Raw genomic sequence first — 18436 nt, 5'->3', positions numbered from 1 at the left:
GAGATTACTGTAGATTGAAGAGACTAAAAAGACATATCAACTGAATCTGATGTGTAAATATTAATTAGACTCTGTGTTTAGGGAAGAATCTTTTTTAAAAACACAGTTAGGAAACAATTGGAGAAATTTAAACATCTACTGGGAGTTAGATGATATTAGGAAATCATTAATGATTTGTAGATGTGAAAATGATATTGTGGCTGTATAACAAATTATATATTGATCTTGTACCTAGAAAACCCTGAAGATTCTTCCAAAAGACTCCTAGGCTTGATAAAGGACTTCAGTAAAGTTTCAGGTTACAAAATTAACATACAAAAATCAGTTGCACTTCTATACACCAACAGTGTTCGAGCTAAAAATAAAAACAAGAACTTAATCCCATCTACAATATTCACATAAAAACAAATAAAACACCTAGAAATACATTTAAGCAAGGAAATAAAAGAGCTCTGCAAGGAAAACTACAAAACACTGCTGAAAGAAATTGTAGATGACACAAGCAAATGAAAAAACATCCCATGCTCATGGATTAGAAGAATTAATATCAGCCAGGTGCGGTGGTTCACGCCTGTAATCCCAGCATTTTGGTAGGCGGAGGCAGGTGGATCACCTAAGGTTGGGAGTTCAAGACCAGCCTAACCAACATGGAGAAACCCCATCTCTACAAGAAATACAAAATTAGCTGGGCGTGATGGCGCATGCCTGTAATCCCAGCTATTCAGGAGGCTGAGGCAGAAGAATTGCTTGAACCTGGGAGGCGGAGGTTGCAGTGAGCCAAGATTGCGCCATTGCACTCCAGCCTGGGCAACAAGAGCAAAATTCTGTCTCAAAAAAAAAGAAGAAGAAGAATTAATATCATGAAAATGACCATACTGCCCAAATTAATCTACAGATTCAATGTAATTCCTATCAAATTACCAATATCATTTTTCACAGAATTAGAAATAAATTCTAAAATTCATATGGAACCAAAAAAAGAGTAAATAGTCAAAGCAATCACAAGCAAAAAGACGAAAGCCAAAGGCATCACATTACTCAACTTCAAACTATAACTACAAGGCTATAGTAACTAAAACAGCATGATACTGATACAAAAATAGACACATCAATGGAACAGAACAGATAACTCAGAAGTAAAGCTACACAGGTATAACCAACTTATCTCCAACAAAGATGACAAAAATAAACAACGGGGAAAGGACACCCTATTCAATAAATGGTGCTGGGAAAATTAGCACCATACGCAGAAGAATATGGACCCCTATCTCTCACTATACACAAAAATTAACTCAAGATGGATTAAAGACCTAAACGTAATACCTGAAACTATAAAAATCATAGAAGGAAGTCTAGGAAAAACTCTTCAGGAGATTGGCCTAGGGAAAGAATTTATGACTGAGACCTGAAAAGCAATGCAGGAGAAAGAAAAATAGACAAATTGGACTTAATTAAATTGCACAGCTTCTGCACAGCAAAAGAAGCAATCAACAGAGTAAACAGACAACCTACAGAATGGGAGAAAATATTCACTAACAATGCATCTGACAAAGGACTCATATCCAGAATCTATAAGGAACGAAACAAATCAACAAGAAAAAAAAACATAACCCCATTAAAAAGTGGGCAAAGGACATGAACAGATATTTCTCAAAAGAAGACATACGAATGTCCAACAAACACTTGAAAAAATGCTCAGCATTGCTAATCATCAGAGAAATGTAAATTAAAATCACAAGGAGAGAGATACCATCTCACAGCAGTCAGAATGGTTATTATTAAAAAGCCAAAAAATAACAGATGTTGGCAAGGATGCAGAGAAAAGAAAACGTTTATATCGTGTTGGTGGGAATTAGTACAACTCCTATGGAAAGCAGTATGGAGATTCTTAAAGAGTTAAAAATAGAACTACCATTTGACCTAGCAATCCCACTACTGGGTATCTACTCAAAGAAAAAGAAATCGTTACATCCAAAAGACACCTGCACTGGTATGTTTATTGCAGCACTATTCACAATAGCAAAGTCATGGACTTTGTGTCCATTAACAGACGAGTGAATAAAGAAAAATATGCTATATATACACCATGGAATACTACACTGCCATAAAAAAGAATGACGTCATGTATTTTGCAGCAACATAGATGGAGCTTAAGGCTATTATCCTAAATAAAATAACCCAAAAACAGAAAATCAAATTCTCATTCATAAGTGGAAGCTAAACAATGGGTACACATGCACACACGGAGGGAAATAATAGACACGGGGACTGCAAAAGCAGGGAGGGTGGGAGGGAAATGAGAGTTGAAAAAGTACCAATTGACTATGGTGTTTACCGTTTGGGAGATGGGTGCACTAGAACCCCAAACCTCACCACTACACAACATATCCATGTAACAAACCTGCACATGTAGCACCGAACTTACATAATCTTGAGCTTCAAAAAAAGAGAAATTATGTCTTTATTCTTAGGATGTGAGTGCTGAAATATTAAGACAACATGGCATTAATGTATGTATCTTACTTTAAATGTTTTTGAAAAAATGTATGCACATATGCATGTATATAGATACATGTAATTCCTATCGAATTACTGTTCTGTCTACAGTTGTCGCATATAGATACATACAACAAAATGTTAAGAATCATTGAATCTAGGTTGTGGGTAGATGGATGCATCTCTGCTTAAAACCCATGTGTGTGGATGTTACTACTTAACTCACAAGAAGCAGCTTTCCTAAGACTGCTCACTGTTTTCCCAGGTGCTCATTGCACCCCAGAAAAGAAGATCTGTGCTCATTTTATGGGGTTTCTCCTCTGGCTATGCCCAACGATCAACCAAATCAATCTTAAAAGAACAAAATATCCACTTCATAGTCATGCCTGCCAGAGCTGTTAATTTGCTCTTGGCACAGATGCAAAAATAAATGTACTGTTTCTTCTTTTATCTCTTGTCCTTAGAAGATAGATTTAAATAAGTAAATTTTTTTCGCCTGTATTCTCTCTGGTTGGGTCCACTGATGTAACATACTACTGTGGATCATCATCTTTACTACACTTAACTTTGGTACAACTACTTACGCACCACACATTTTCACCCCCCAAGGCTTTATGTATGACTCTGTCTCTTCTATAGTAGATGAATAATTCTTTTTTCTTAAGCTGATCTACCTGCTGCTGCATGCTAACTAAAAGATCTACAGTATTTTCAGTGGTTCAATATGTTAAGGTTAGGTTGATGATTTGAATCAACAATAGAAATTAACATTTAGGAGAAGGGGCAACTGATAGGCTCAGTCAGAATTTCAGGCCAGCAAAGGCTGTTGTGATAGGGTCAAGGGAAGGGTCTCTTTACATCACATTCAACAAGTGGCCAATCCTGCTGGCGCAGACAAGGAGGCTGCTCAGCAACTGACGGGGAAATGGGGGTAGCGGGCTGGGCACGCGCTCGGGAGTCTGCAGGCGCCATGGGCAGAGTGAGGAACCGCGCCACTGCTCAGCGGCGGAGGCGAAAGCGGCCCGGGGATCCTCCCGCCGCCTGCGCGGCCATCGCGGTCATGGGCGCCAGCCGCGCGCAGTGCCCCCGGGTCCAAGTCGGGGTCGGGAGCCACGCGGCCGCCAAGAGGTGGCTGGGAAGGTTGCGGCGGAATCGCCGGTGGCGGCGGGTCCGGGAGGCGGGCTCCAGAGATCCGCTGCCCTCCGCGCCACTCCCGGACCTGCCGGCGCCCGCCGAGTCCCCTAAGGAGCTGGACCTGGGCGCACAGCGGGAGCGCTGGGAGACGTTCAGGAAGCTGTGGGGCCTCAGCTGCGAGGGCGCCGCCAAGGTCCTGCTGGACACCTTCGAGTACCCGGGCCTCGTGCATCACACCGGGGGCTGCCACTGCGGCGCGGTCCGCTTTGCGGTCTGGGCCCCTGCAGATCTGCGCGTCGTGGATTGCAGCTGCAGGCTGTGCAGGAAGAAGCAGCACCGCCACTTCGTCGTCCCGGCCTCGCGCTTCACGCTGCTCCAGGGCGCAGAAAGCATCGTCACCTATCGGTCCAACACGCACCCGGCGCTGCACAGCTTCTGCAGCAGGTGCGGGGTGCAGAGTTTCCACGCAGCTGTCTCTGACCCCCGCGTGTACGGCGTCGCCCCGCACTGCCTGGACGAGGGCACCGTGCGCAGCGTGGTCATCGAGGAGGTCGGCGGTGGCGACCCGGGGGAGGAGGCCGCCGAGGAGCACAAGGCCATCCACAAGACGTCCTCCCAGTCAGCCCCTGCCTGTCCCCGCGAACAGGAGCAGTGACTGGGGCCGCAAGCCCGCCTGAAACCGGCCCGGGCGGCCCTGCGGGGAGCGTCCGAGTACCTGCACAGATCCCATGCTGTGAAAGAGGTGTTTCTGGCCCGGTCAAACCGTGGATTCCCTTCCAGTATTTGCCCTTCCCCTCCGCTAGTTTTCAGTGAACTCGCTTACGATCCAAATCTTGAACACACCTTTGTCTGTGTAGTACAACGTTAATCTTGCAATTCGATAAGGAAGAAGAGTGTCTCTGATTTTTCAAACCATCCATTGTATCTCTCGCTTTTACTGTTCTGCCTACAGTTGTCACAAATCACCTGCAGATGATTCCTGTGTACTGTACGTTCCTGGTGCTATTGTGAACAGGCTTGCTGTTTTCAGCGCTTTGCGTCTGGTGTGTAGGACGGCAACACACAACCAGTTTGTAAACATGTGCTAGGACGTCTTCCATTCATTATCGTGTGTGTGCGACGTGTGTGTTTTAGATAGACATTCACGTTTGCACTACTTAGTCCAGTTATTTAGTGTTTTTTATATGATGTTTTAAGATTCATTAGTATTACATACCTCATTGCTCTTACTAGACGAATGATGTTAGTATTTTCCTCCGTTTTGTTTTAGAAACTGTCTCTGGGAAAGGAGATGGGAGACAGGAATGAGAAACGTCTGTGTGCTGTATGCCCTCTTTAATCTTTCTAAATCCCTATCTTATACATGTGTAAGTATTCAGAAATCAGTAAATATTTAATAATAGAAAAGTATGTATTTCTATGCTGTATATTACAAAACCAACTCTAATTTATATGTAATTCTTGATATCTGAAATTTTTATCAAACAATCAGTGGTGGTTTCAATGATACATATCAATATTATCATTTTATGGCTTCATAGAATTAAAAAATATGGATCTTTCATAATTTATGTAATCAACCTCATCTGATGGATGTTTAGCTTTTTTCCAACCTTCAGTGTAATAATAATATTTCAAAGGAGCAAACTTCTAATAAATGTCTGCATTGTTCTACTACTTCGGTAAAAGGGCCTGGATACTCTTTCCATATGTCTTTTACTTGCTGTCTGTCTCTCCTCTGTACATGTTTCATTGGATGTTGAATTGTTTAACTTGACTTACCTTTTCAACGAAGGGAAAAGAGATCAATTAAGTAAGTTTGTGTTTCCATGTATATGAGAGATGACATGGCTGTGCCTCACATAGAGATGCTACCACCTTTCAATTCATACCTCTTCTTTTCCATCTTCCCCTACCCCTACCTAAAGGGAAGGTTTTTGTGACCTGGTTTCTCCGACATGTTGCTCTACTCCCCAAGATTCCTCCTTTGTTCTTTGGAATAGCTTGCCCCAGTCCTTCTCCACCTAGGGATTGAGTTGAGGTAGGGAGGGAGGGAGGAAGGGAGAACATGAACATGCATATATGCCTTAGGTGGTTCAGTCATATTGGTGGTAAGAAAATACCAAATTGCACTGAGTTACACCTATATTACACTCCATTGCATAGAATATATCCAGAGGGATGGAAAAAAATGACTCAAGATGTCATGTTTCTGCCATGTCAGTGTTTCTGTCCAAAGAAATGGGTATATATAATTTCTCTCTTTTTCTGAGAATGACTTTTAAAGCGTGTTTTGATAATTTTTGCTTCTCTAAGCCATGTGCAAATCATTCATCAGTTTGGTTAAAGACTCATGTTCAAGAGTGCCAGAGCACCTTTTTAACTTGGCATACAGTTTAAGCATGCTAGGCTGGTTTCTGTGTGTGAGAATGTAAGCAGAGGACTGCTGTGCTGGTGAGAAGGAATGGGAGGGGGGCTAAAACCTGAGAAAGAACAAGCTGTTGGGGAAGGGGATGACTGAGGAAGAATTGGAGAGAAAGAGAAGCAACGAGCAGCTTAGATCCAGCAAGGAATATAGGGGAAAGCAAGAGGTGTTTAAGGGAGTCTTTGGGGGATTTTACCACAGGTTGCAGGAAGTCAGTGTTTTCCCCTGTATTTCCAAAGGAGGCTTTAAAGTTAATGTTACTTTATGTGTTAGTGTCTTTTTTCTATTGTGCAAATGTATATCTTATACTTCAAAATTGTGAATGAATGTTTGTGAGCCATTAGTGATCATGGACCTTGACAGTGGCTGCTGTGCCATGCTTCAGGCATCTCTTACTTCAAGGAAAGAGCAAGGGCTTGGCATTTGAGCCTGGGCTGAAAACCCAACTCTTCTATACACTACTGTCCAGCTTTGTAAAGTCTGTCAAAATACAAAAAATTAGCCAGGTGTGGTGGCAGACGCCTGTAATCCCAGCTACTCAGGAGGCTGAGGCAGGAGAATTGCTTGAACCCGGGAGGCGGAGGTTGCAGTGAGCCGAGATTGCGCCATTGCACTCCAGCCTGGGTGACAGAGCAAGACTCTGTCTTAAAAAGGAAAAAAATCTGTAAAAGCCCACCGTCATCTTCATTGTGAGGATGAAATGAGGGCGTGTGTATAATCTGGGGGCACAGTGGCTGACGCCCAGCAGGCACTCAAGAATTTGCTATGATGGTTGCTCTTATTAGGTGATGACACTGATAAATAGAACCAAGGGTCATGATTGCACTCAATCCTAGGATTTAGACACTTTCATGGATACCCTCTCAGGTGCGATTTTTTTGGGCACTTAAAGTGAGAGTTACATCAATCCAGTGACAGGGTAGAAGGAGTAATAGGAAGTAAGTCCATAGGGTGCTGCATGATCTTTCTCCTCTTAACGGATTTATCAGACAACATCCACTGTTTCTTCCCCATCCACATTCATCCAAGCTGTGACAGGGGAATCACCATAGATGGAACCTCATCCTCTCCCACCTCATACCCTATTCTCTGCCCAGCCTTCCTCCACTGTATGCCTCCTGGCTGCCCAGCACTGTTTTCCATGCTAAGATAGAACAGTGAACAAAAAACACAGTCTCTAGGTCCTTATCACTTCCATTTAGCGAATGAGAAAGCCTCCAAATACAGTATGACTAGGAAAAAGTGGGGTGCTGTGGGAGCACAGAAAAGAGGCCGGTTAATAAGTTTATTCTTGGGCTAGTTAATAAACTTATTTGGACCTCAGTTTTAGTGTCCTCATCTCTAAAATTGTTATCATAATAACACTCATCTCCTAATCTTGTCCTCTCTCCAGGATGAGATACACAGGAACCTAAAGAGACCAGCCATGTTCTAGGTGAAACCATTAGCTCTGTGTTCTGTTAGTCACAAGTCAGCATGGGGGGGAAGTATTACAGGACCCCTGGGAACCTGGTCTACCCTGGGATCATAGGTAAGGAAATGGGAGGTGGGCGCAGGGTTGGTGCCATTTCCATCTTCTCATCTGTATCTTCGCATCTACTGAAAAGTCTTCTTTTATTTATTAGGTGTTCTGCACTATGAGGACTTATAATTACATTGTTAGGTAACTAAAGTTAGTCCTCGCGGGCTATGCTACAGAAGGTAGTACCAGCAGTAGTATATCGCCCTCCAGTGTACGTTATAAGTGATGGCACATTGTTGGATGATTTTACTTTAACACTTGAGAAATTCATAGGGAATGGGATGACGCTTGCTTCCTCAGAGTCTCTGGGAAAGAAGCCCAGTAGTTAGGATGCTTTCCTCTATAATAAGCATTCTAGGAATTACAACCAGGAAGAATAGAATCAAGAAGAGAAAGAGGCACTGTTTTTTTCTCTGTCCTTTTTATGAAATAGGACATCTTTCATGAAATCATTGCTCCCAAATTTTATTTCCTTGCTAAATAAAATCCTCGACTATTTGAATATTAAGAATACAACCTACATCAGTGAATTTCCAGTGTCTAGTCATGTCCAATCATGCAGCTTTGACTGTGATATATGAATAGGAAATTGGCATGGATTCATTTTTTTCTAACTGTTTTTTATCCCCATCCTATGAACTGAGCCCTCCAGCTGTCATAGTGTCTTTCCTCACACTAGCATGGCAGGTACTGAAGTAGGCTCCTGGATATAGAAATGAGTAAGGCATCCTTGATCTCAGTCCTTGTGGAGCTCGTGGTGTGTTGAGGAAGACAACAAAACAAGAAACTACAACAAACAGTGATAGGTGCTCATAGCAGTAGGGGAATTCAAGATGTCCTGACGGTATATATTAAGATGGAGGCAAGATATAGCCTTTCAAAAGAAGAGACACGCTATCTGAGATATAGCAAATAAATAGGAGTTAGGTGAAAAGCAGAACTAGAATTTTCCAGAGAGTGGAATAATATATATGAGATCTTAGAAGCTGGAGAGAGTATGGCATACATGAGGATCAGACTTCTAACCTGGCCCCAATATCAGATCATAAATTACATATGTTTAATTGCTGTTTTCCATGAGATATTTGAAGGCAAGGACACTACCCAATTCTTTCTGAATCCCAAGTGCCCCGTACATCATTTGACATATCATTATCCAATAAATATCTGTGTATGCATAAGCTAAGAATACTCACTGTGCACCAGTTACTGAAGTAGAGTTTCTATTGGGGTTTTATAACTTCCAGAATTATACTTATTTAGAAAGCACGTAACTTAAAATATAGCTATTTCCTGCCAATGGTAGGAAATTCTGAAAAAAATGTATTTACGGTTTGAGTAAAAAGAAGTGGGAGAAACAATCAGCCAGTGTTTTTGAAAATTTTGAAACATTCATTGCACATACACATTAATATGTCCATGCATTAACGTGTTTAAAAATGAATAAATAAAATTGATTAACTCTATTGTAGTTATGTGCTTGAATGCCTGTTTATGTACATGCATGTACAAATGTATATCCTTGAATATGCATGGAATATGCATTGAAGTTTGTAAAGAAACACATTCTAAGTAAACATTAGCTATATATTCTCAGACATATGTACTCGTAGAAATGGGCTAGCTCCTCCATCCCTTCATCCCCTCCTCAGTTTGCCCTTTCTGATTCCTTTCAAGGCCTTATGTCCCATTTTCTCTAACCATCCCTTCCGATGTCACTTGCAATGTCCACTGCTCTGGAACCACTAGTCAGTGCTGGGAGACCAGGTCATTTGGTGTGCATGGGATGCGGCAGGAGTTGAAGGTATTGGCCAGATATATACTGGTAAATACCTAGCAAGCATCTCTCCAAGTGTAGTTCTAACATGAATTTGGGGTTTTAACTTGTTTATGTTAACAAGTAAGAGTCATATAACAAAGAACCATATGAGAACTTCATTTATTCATGAAGAACTTCACTTATTCATCAATGACTCTAGTGACTTCTTTGGCAAACTGAACAATAGTCTTTAAATACAAAAATAATAGTTCCTCAATTTTCTATGCTATTCTATTCACAATGTAGTGGCTACAGACACAAAACGCATTAAAGTTTAATCAGCATTATTAACATTTTCTACATCATTTCATTAATTCTAGTCTATCAACATAACAACAAATGAAGTCCTGATTTCTGGGTGCTGTAAATTCCCCTACCATGGTTTACTTCAAGCTACCAATGTGAAGTCACTGAATACACACCTGAGACCAGATGAGCAGGGGCACACTATTCCACAACACTTCCACGGTACAGATGAAAAACACAAATTCCTTCAAGAACACAGATAATAGTAAAATGTAATAAGAGAAATAGGAGCCCCATTCATTTTGAGTATTTTATCTTTGTTGTTGTTTTTTTTTTTTTTTGAGACGGAGTCTTGCTCTGTCGCCTAGGCTGGAGTGCAGTGGCACGATCTCGGCTCACTGCAAGCTCCGCCTCCCGGGTTCACGCCATTCTCCTGTCTCAGCCTCCTGAGTAGCTGGGACTACAGGCGCCTGCCACCACGCCCGGCTAATTTTTTTGTATTTTTAGTAGAGTCGGGGTTTCACTGTGTTAGCCAGGATGGTCTCGATCTCGTGACCTCGTGATCTGCCCTCCTGAGCCTCCCAAAGTGCTGGGATTACAGGCGTGAGCCACCGCGCCCGGCCTTTTTGTTGTTAATATAATTTATTTTATTGTAAGTTCATATAATTTTATTTTTAATCATCAGCTCTAGTGAGTTGGTATGAGCTGCCTACAGCATACTGCTGGCTTCTCGCCACAGATTCATGTAACCCTGAGACAAAACAGAACCAGTCCATCACAAAGATGATCCTACCTTCTACACTCCCCCTCCAACTGACTCCCAGGACTAAAATTACAACCCAGTTTCCCCAACATTACCTTTCCTTTAAATCCCAAGTCTTTTGCCCTAAATGTAAAGTTCTTAGTTTCCAGGAATCCCTGGCTCCAATCAGTCACCATCATCTTTGGGTATGTTTTACCAGGGCAGAAATTCTAGTATGCTTGGTGAACTGTTCTTCTCTGTGATCTTAATTAACCCTTTTCTCTGCAGGAGCAGTTCTTTGACTTCATGGCAAAAGAATGTTAAAGGAGCCCTTGGTAATAGTCTATTGACTGGATTTGAATGAGGGAGGAATGGAGAAGAAAGAGAAAGAAGGAGGGAGGGTGGGAGAGGGAGAGAGAGAGAAGGAAGTAGGGAGAAAAGAAAGGAGGGAAGGAGAGAGAGAGAGAGAAAGGCTGGAAGTAGGCTGGATGTTACTATTCCTGACACCTGTAATCTTAGTATTTCTGGGCTTGAAATTCTTTTTTATGCAAATCCTTCTTTCTTTCTGAGTGAGAACTGTACTTTTTAATAAAAATTGTGTAACTGTAAGGATTATATTAGATAGTACATGTGAAACATTTAGAAAAGTAGCCCCAGGTATGTCTTAAGTACTGGAATCAGAGTGCCTAGGTCTGAATCATAACCTGTTCCTTTACTGGCTAGGTATTTCTAGGCAAGTTCATTAGCCTCTGAGTCTCAGGTTTCTTTATATGTAAATGGGGTACAAAACAGTATCTACCTTATATTGTTGCTGTATGCATTAAAATGGATGTGGAAACATAGTCATCTCTCATCTCAGGATATCTTGAATTCCCCTACTGCTATGAGCACCTATCACCTGTCATCCTAACAATGATTATTTATGACCCTAGTGGCTAGCACCTTACCAGTCTACTATGTTGTTAGACTGCCTGTTTCCTGGTGCTAGCTAGACCATCACATTGTTAGATCAATATTTAATCTACTCTAAGGATTTCTGTTTGTCCTTTTTGTATGGATCAGGTTGTATTTAATTATGTTCCACTCCCATTTTCTGACCATAAAAGTATAGATGAGTAACAATGCCTAATCTATACCGATAGCTCTATGCTAATCTTTGATGCTCACATAATGTACAAGACTAATAATACTGTGATTCTACTGTGTACAGGAGTCATTTCTCATCTTCCTGGTAACCCCAAAAGGTGGATTTTATTATCTCTAATTTACACAAGAGTAAATAAGCTCAGAGGAGTGCAAGATCATGTCCAGAGTCACAAAACCAGTAAGTGATGATCAAGGGTATTTATGAATCTAGATTCCATTCCCCGCACTGTAGTTCAAACTGTCTTGAGTTCTACCAGTGTAAAAGGTCAAATCGCATTGTCTTCCCAACAAGGCTATATGATCATTGAAGGCAGAGAATGATTTAGCATTCTCTTGTACCTCTGGTACCCAATTTAATGTTAACCCCATAATAAGTATGCATAAAATACCTGGTGACTAGGTCACAAGGACTCAGTTTGTATTTAAAATTCAACATAATTTGACAAGGCTGAATATGTAATGATATCACAGCTAGAGAAAGAATGTGTTACTCAGACGTTCTCTCCATCAAAGTATTTTTCTGCTCTCAGAAGCTGTGTGAGTTGGTGAAAGAGACTTGAAGCAATAGCTATTTAATCAGATATTTGTTCCCAAAACTCAAGAATCTTTATACTGTTTTAGTTATAGAATCGTATATTTAATTCAAAAATATCACTTGCTATTCATTACTTGCATTAGATAAATAAGAGGATATTATGTTGTTTGCTTTCATGTATTAAATTCATCTGCAATTTGCTAAACTCCCATCTCACAATAAATAATCCTCAAATACTGTTTAGTGAGCCTTGTGCATTTGTTTGTTTGTTTTCTTTCTCTTTGAACTAGAATACCAGCTTTCATAGAGCGGGGACATTTACTCAAGGAACAGTCTCAGTTTTCTTCACTGCTAAATTCCCAGCACCTAGAGGGATAGCTAATCATATTAAGTGAATAATAACTACTTATTGCATGAATAATCTAATCTATGAACCAGCCTTGGACACAAAGTCCATTCTAAACAGGGCTCCTTTCTGAATTCTGAGTACCATGGAAAGTGGCCAAGGTAAGCTTCAGAGAGTCCCAGAGTCTAGTAAGGCCAATACAACTAAGACTGCAGACTTATGGATTCAAGCAGATCTAGAGGTTTCTGTCTCTCTCACTTGCAAGTTGTGTAACATCAGCATTGCTTTAGAAACACTCTTAGCCTGCCACCTCCTCTGTGTGGTTCTTATATAAAACTCACAAATGCTCTCATTCATTTACTTAAGAACTATTTATTGAATGTCCTCTATGTGCCTGGCACTGTCATGGGTGCTGGGAATAAAAAGAGGAATAAACAAGAATAAATACATTTCCTGGCCTCTGGAAGCTCACAGTTCAGTTACTAAGACATACACGTTATCACTGTTTACAGCACAATGGGATTAGGGCTAAAATCGACATATTACGGCTTGCTACTGGCAGATATAGTAAGGAAAGCTTTTGTTGTTCACATTCCAGTCTTTCTGCCAATAAAGCCTTATACCTTTAAAAGGCCTGAGACCTGCCTCTTGAATTGCCTGTGTATAAAATTTAATATGGCAGAGAGAGCGGGAAATTATTTCTGGTTCAGCTGTATCCAAGTGTAGCTCAAAAATTCAAATGGAAACAGACATGGCAAAAGTCACAATGGAGCAAAATATACCTTCCTCTGTGGAGATTCTCATCAACGTTGGCATATGAGTAGTATTCATAGACCTCTAGGATGCAGGAAAGGATCTTCAAAATAAGCACCATCGCTTTGGAGCAGAAGCAGCTGAGGCCTGATTCAGCTCTGCACAAGAAAAATGTGCTGAGACTGCTCTGGTTGGATGTGGTTCTGGAGTTTTTTAAGGCACAGAGATGACTCAGATGGCATCCCTGTCCTCTGGGAGTTCACATTCTAACAGTCAGAAACATAAACAGATAATCTCAAGGAGTGCATATTTTTCTTTCCTAGCCTACCCTGAGAGATATTTATCAATTCCTACCTTCTCCGCTTTCTACAGATGAGCAAACAGGGTAGTTTCAGTAACTAACTACCCTGTTCAGTAACTTGGTTAGTAGGTAATGGAGCAGGGGTTTGCATCCATATTTGTCTGTCTCCAAAGCCAGACCTCTGTCCACTCACTATGACAACAGTTCATGTATACTGTACTTGCTGAAATATACCTGCCCTTCCTGATGAGACACGTGCGATGCTTCCAATAGGGTTCATGCCTAAAAAATCTCAGCACTCAGCAGAAAAGAGCATCGCTGTAAAGTGCTAGAAAAGAGCTCAAAATTGCTGCTCTGAAGCCAACAGGCTGGGATCAACTATTTCACTTTATGGTGAGTCTGAAAGGAGAAGGAAGCATGATGGAAAGTGAAAGCAGAGCCAGGGGAAGTGCACCTTTAAGTTCCAAATGAAAACAGATGGCCTTGTTGTAGGCGTGAACTTGGAATAAACCGCACAGAGCATTGGAATCAGGCTGATCCAGTGATGAAAACTGACCACACTGCTATTTAGCTCTGTGTCCCTGACCAAGTTAAACTTTTGTACAGCTTGATCACACCCACACACCCTCAGCCTGGTTTTTAGAGGCCTTCCTCTGTGTTTCCAGTGACTCATCTTCTCAGCCCTGTCAGTATTCTCATCAAAATGTTTGGCAATTACATTTCTGTATAACTGTCTGCCCACTAGACTAAAAGCACTTTGTAGCCTTGGCTTGGTTCTTCTCCATGTCCAAAAAGCCCAGTCATGTTCAGTAAATGTTTATTGTGTGACCCACCCCTCGGTAAAGGATAGCTAGTATTCTACCACCGCATTCAAACTTCTCTTCATTTTAAGGGGTATTTGGGCTTTTCATCCGTACCCTGGGTTTAGAACCCTCCAGACCTTCCACACCTAACGTATTTGCCTCTTGATGAATCTTGGTCAACTCGTTATTACCATATTCACTGGTCTGGCCTTAGGGTGAGAGCCCATTGATGATTTACTAAAACTTTCTCAAATACAAACTGTGATACACAATGAGTCTTTAATAAATACTTATTGGAAGAAGAAAACTTGTTGAGTTAATACAAGCCTGCTAATTGTATTATTTTATGTCAGAGTTTAAATTCATAGACATCATTTTGACAGAATTAAATACGTGAATCCAATGACTGGTGAAACTGTCAACATAAGTGAACATTTTGACACTCACAAGGAGATGACTTTCCTGGTTTTCCGCATACTCCTGTGGTAACTCCTTTTCAATCTATTTGAATTTTCTTCTTCTTGGTAGTTGTCTTTTTGATGTGCCAGGCAAAGGCTTTTAATTCATCACTTACAGTCCCATTTTTATGTTCTGTGTATGCATTGGCCTTTACCCACTAGACCTCAAGAAATCTAGACTGAAATACAATAAGCATTATCGAGTATTTATTGAATTGATATTTTACTGTGCTACTCATAGCAACAGAAAACTATCTTCCAATCTGGGATTAGTACAATAGATACCATAATTTGGCTATTGTGTATTAGATGTCAAGTAAAGTTTTCCATTGTATATGAGGTATTGAGGGAGCAGGGAATTCTGATTCATGTTCTCAGTGTCATCCCTCATCATAGCTAGCACAGTGCACACCACAGGACATAACTCGGGTTAACATTTCTCAGAACTCAGTCATGCATTCACCACTTTTAAGATTTTTTACTAGTATAGATACCATTGTGCTGATTTTTTTCTAATATTTTCAGTGAAACGGAATTACTTAAAATTGAAATTAACTTAAAGTAACATACGTAACTATAAAAGTGGACAATCAGGGTAGGAAAGATAACTTCAAAAAGAAATACAATAAAATGCTTAAAAGTTTTTAAAAATTTTTTATTGAAAAATTTCCTTAAGTTACTTAAATCAATTTATTTCAATTAAATATTTTATTCTTCATCCTTTTTATTAAAATGAAATAAAAATGAAATAAATAATAGATTTCCACACTACTAAACACTTCATATGTATTCTCTCATCCAATCCTCATAAAGCAACTCAGAATGCATAATACCATTTCCATTTTTCAAGATGAGAAAACTGAGACCAGAGAAGCTAGAAAAGATGCCCAAATCTGCTATGCCACAGATTTAGGATGGACACCCACAGTCATATGATGCCAAAGCCCACAGACTGCTGAGTAAGCAGTGTAGGCTGTTGTCAGCTTAATTATCCACCAACATTCTCTCCGACACACTTCATGGAATTTATGATCTCAACACTATCAGCCAACTTCTCATCCCTGAGACCTCTCCTCAGATCCTGTGGCAAAATGCTCAGGACACCCAATAAGATGAGGTATGGTGTTTTTTTCTTCCTGAAATGCAGTTATAATTTCTGTCTTTTAGGGGTGGGGAAATTTGTTTGTATGCTTTCTGAGAGAGAAAAAATTCATCGTTTACAATATCCTGCTGTCAGCCGAAGATTGTGTTCTGAGGAGGGTCTTTTATTGCAGAAATGGTTTCTGGTTGAAAGAATGCAAATCACAAGCTTAGAATCTGCTTCTGTAAAAACAGATGACAGAAGGGGAGGACAGAAAGATGGCTTCTATTCTTGGGGAAACAAGAAGTCTGATAATGGATGAAAGATTTAAACAGTGAGAAAAAACTGGGCAATTGCCAGCAGGGTAGGAAATCTGAAGGAAAGATCAGAGATCTTGAAAGGAAATGTTATGGTGATTTTCCATGGAGTGTGTAACATCAACGCTCTTCCCCAATCACCACACAAAGATCTTGATGTGGCTGTGATATACTACATGTTTACTGAAAAGTAAAACACATATACGACTATTAAAATTTTAATGTCCAAGTAGCATTAAAATTATTATGAATATCACCAGTTTTCCGTGTTCCACACTTTTCGAAGCTCTTACTTTCAGAAACGAGAAAAGGCTTTGAAGTTAGACCTGGACTGGACAATTTCATTTCAAGGAGGGCAGAACAGGTAAGCAAACAGTTAACAATCTTGTTTATAATTAGACATGTTACATTTCACAGCCTGAGATAATACCTCAGTTTTTGATTATGGCATCCTTTCCACAGTGTTGCAGAGCAGGCCATGGCATTCCTGATGAGATAGCCATCTTCCTGGGAACACCATTTCCTCCCGGACAATCTAAAAATTCAGCAGGACCCAGCATCCTTATAATGTGACAGGAGCCTCTAAGTCAGCAGTAAAAGGAGTTTTCCTGAAGCCAAGACGCATGCAGTACACCTTCCTAACTTTTTAATGAGTGTAGAAAGACCAGACAGCTCAGAAAATGACAGCGACATTATAAGCATCTTCTCTGGAAGTTCGGTGCCTCATCCAATGTGAAAGGCTTGGAAACTGCACCTGCCCCTTCTCTCACTGCTCTCTATGGCAGGTTGACTCCTCAGAGAGAGAGTAGCTCTCCACAATATGAGTGACATTACTGACAAAGAGAGAGATCAGCGTACTGGAAGCAGCACAGGGCTTTGAGGCAGTCAGATTTGGGGCTGAAAAACTCCAGCGCTAACTAGCTGTGTTTTCTTGAGCAAGTTGCTTAACATCCACTTATTCCTTAAAGGAATATGTATTGAGTGCTTGCCATATACCAGGTACTATTCTCTCTGTTAATTTCTCATCAGACAAATGGAGATAATAATAGTACCTACCTCCTGAAGAAGCCCCCTACTGAGACCACATGGATTAAAGGGGCCCACCTCTGTTTTCCCAACATCCCCTGCTCTCGTAGCTTTCCTGCTTCCCACACATCAGTACTGTAATTATCTGTGTCCATTAGACTGTGGGTTCTTTGAGCCTGGGACCAAACTTGAATCATCATGTGTACCCACAGTACCTGGAAACTAGTGCCCTGAAGGTCTTCAATAAACATTTATTCCATGAAGAATATGGAACATTCTACACACCCAATGAAGTTTAGATGTTATTGTACTGATTATATGTTAGTTGGTAATAATATCTTTTAAACAAGTGACTACAGGACATCTTTCAACTCTAATTTTCTTCAGTAAGAGAAGGGTCTATGTCTTTCAACCCCATACTTCTCATAATTTCCAGAGCCAGTATATTCTTGAATTCTTGATTTCTTAATGTATCTGAGTGTATCTGTTAGTGTGATTTTCCTCCTGACGAGATTGAACTGAATAATTCACTGATTGCTTCCCACATGCAGGGTAATGGATGTATATAGGCATGCTAATTAGAATATTTTATTTTATAGGTAAAAGGTATAAGCATCATTCAGGCTTACATAGATATATTTGATGGTGTGAACCCAGGTATCAATGGAATTGTCAAGTACAGGTAAGCACTCTTGTATTCACACGAGATAGTTCTGCTAGTTTTCCTCCAACTTCTGTAGCCTATCTTCTCTGTCTATTTCACTTCTCTCCTGTTTCTCTATGTCCCTTCTTTGCGTTCCCTTGTTTCTGTAGATAGGACAAAGACCATATTTCCTTGGTATTTACAGATCCGGCATACAGGTCACTGGTTGAAACCTAATAGGCATACTGACTATTTGTTGAATTAATTAATTAACCTTAGTAGTGACACTGATAGGAAAACAAAATCCCTAACCGAGTCTGGAATGAGAAAAACAAGTGCCACCACTATTAGTACCAATGTGTAGCTTTGTGTATCAGGTATCAGATTAACTCTTGTGGTGAGTTATGAGGTACTGAGGAAGAAGAACTTTGACTCCTTTTACTGAGACATTGCATATGGTAACTGTCACAGTGAATCAAAGTTGCTTTTCCCAGATCTTGGTCATTCATGTATCAACTTTAGGATTTTTAACATATCCAAATACCACCTGAAGAATCATTTGATTAATATTTCCATTGAAACCATATAAACTTTAAATTTAAATACAGTTTAAAAGAAGCCCCACATCATGATCAAGAATGGA

The 18436-nt window shown here is 40.4% G+C and overlaps 1 protein-coding gene across 1 annotated transcript; it reads left to right on the top strand.

Moving 5' to 3' along the window:
* The first annotated feature begins 3369 nt into the window (after positions 1-3369).
* On the top strand, positions 3370-7902 carry CENPVL3 (centromere protein V like 3). Its single transcript, XM_009234858.4, has one exon. It carries the CDS (start codon positions 3422-3424, stop codon positions 4283-4285), a length of 864 nt encoding a protein of 287 aa, XP_009233133.1. The 5' UTR covers positions 3370-3421; the 3' UTR covers positions 4286-7902.
* Positions 7903-18436: the final 10534 nt, after the last annotated feature.

The sequence above is a fragment of the Pongo abelii genome, chromosome X (genome assembly GCF_028885655.2).
Source record: "Pongo abelii isolate AG06213 chromosome X, NHGRI_mPonAbe1-v2.0_pri, whole genome shotgun sequence".
NCBI classification, from domain to species: domain Eukaryota; kingdom Metazoa; phylum Chordata; class Mammalia; order Primates; family Hominidae; genus Pongo; species Pongo abelii.
The sequence above is the reverse complement of the archived record's forward strand: the minus strand, read 5'-3'. Positions and strand labels throughout refer to the sequence as shown.

Bases quoted from the DNA above. Each gene is read 5' to 3' on its own strand.
- CENPVL3 (XM_009234858.4), top strand. From the start codon at position 3,422: ATGGGGGTAGCGGGCTGGGCACGCGCTCGGGAGTCTGCAGGCGCCATG.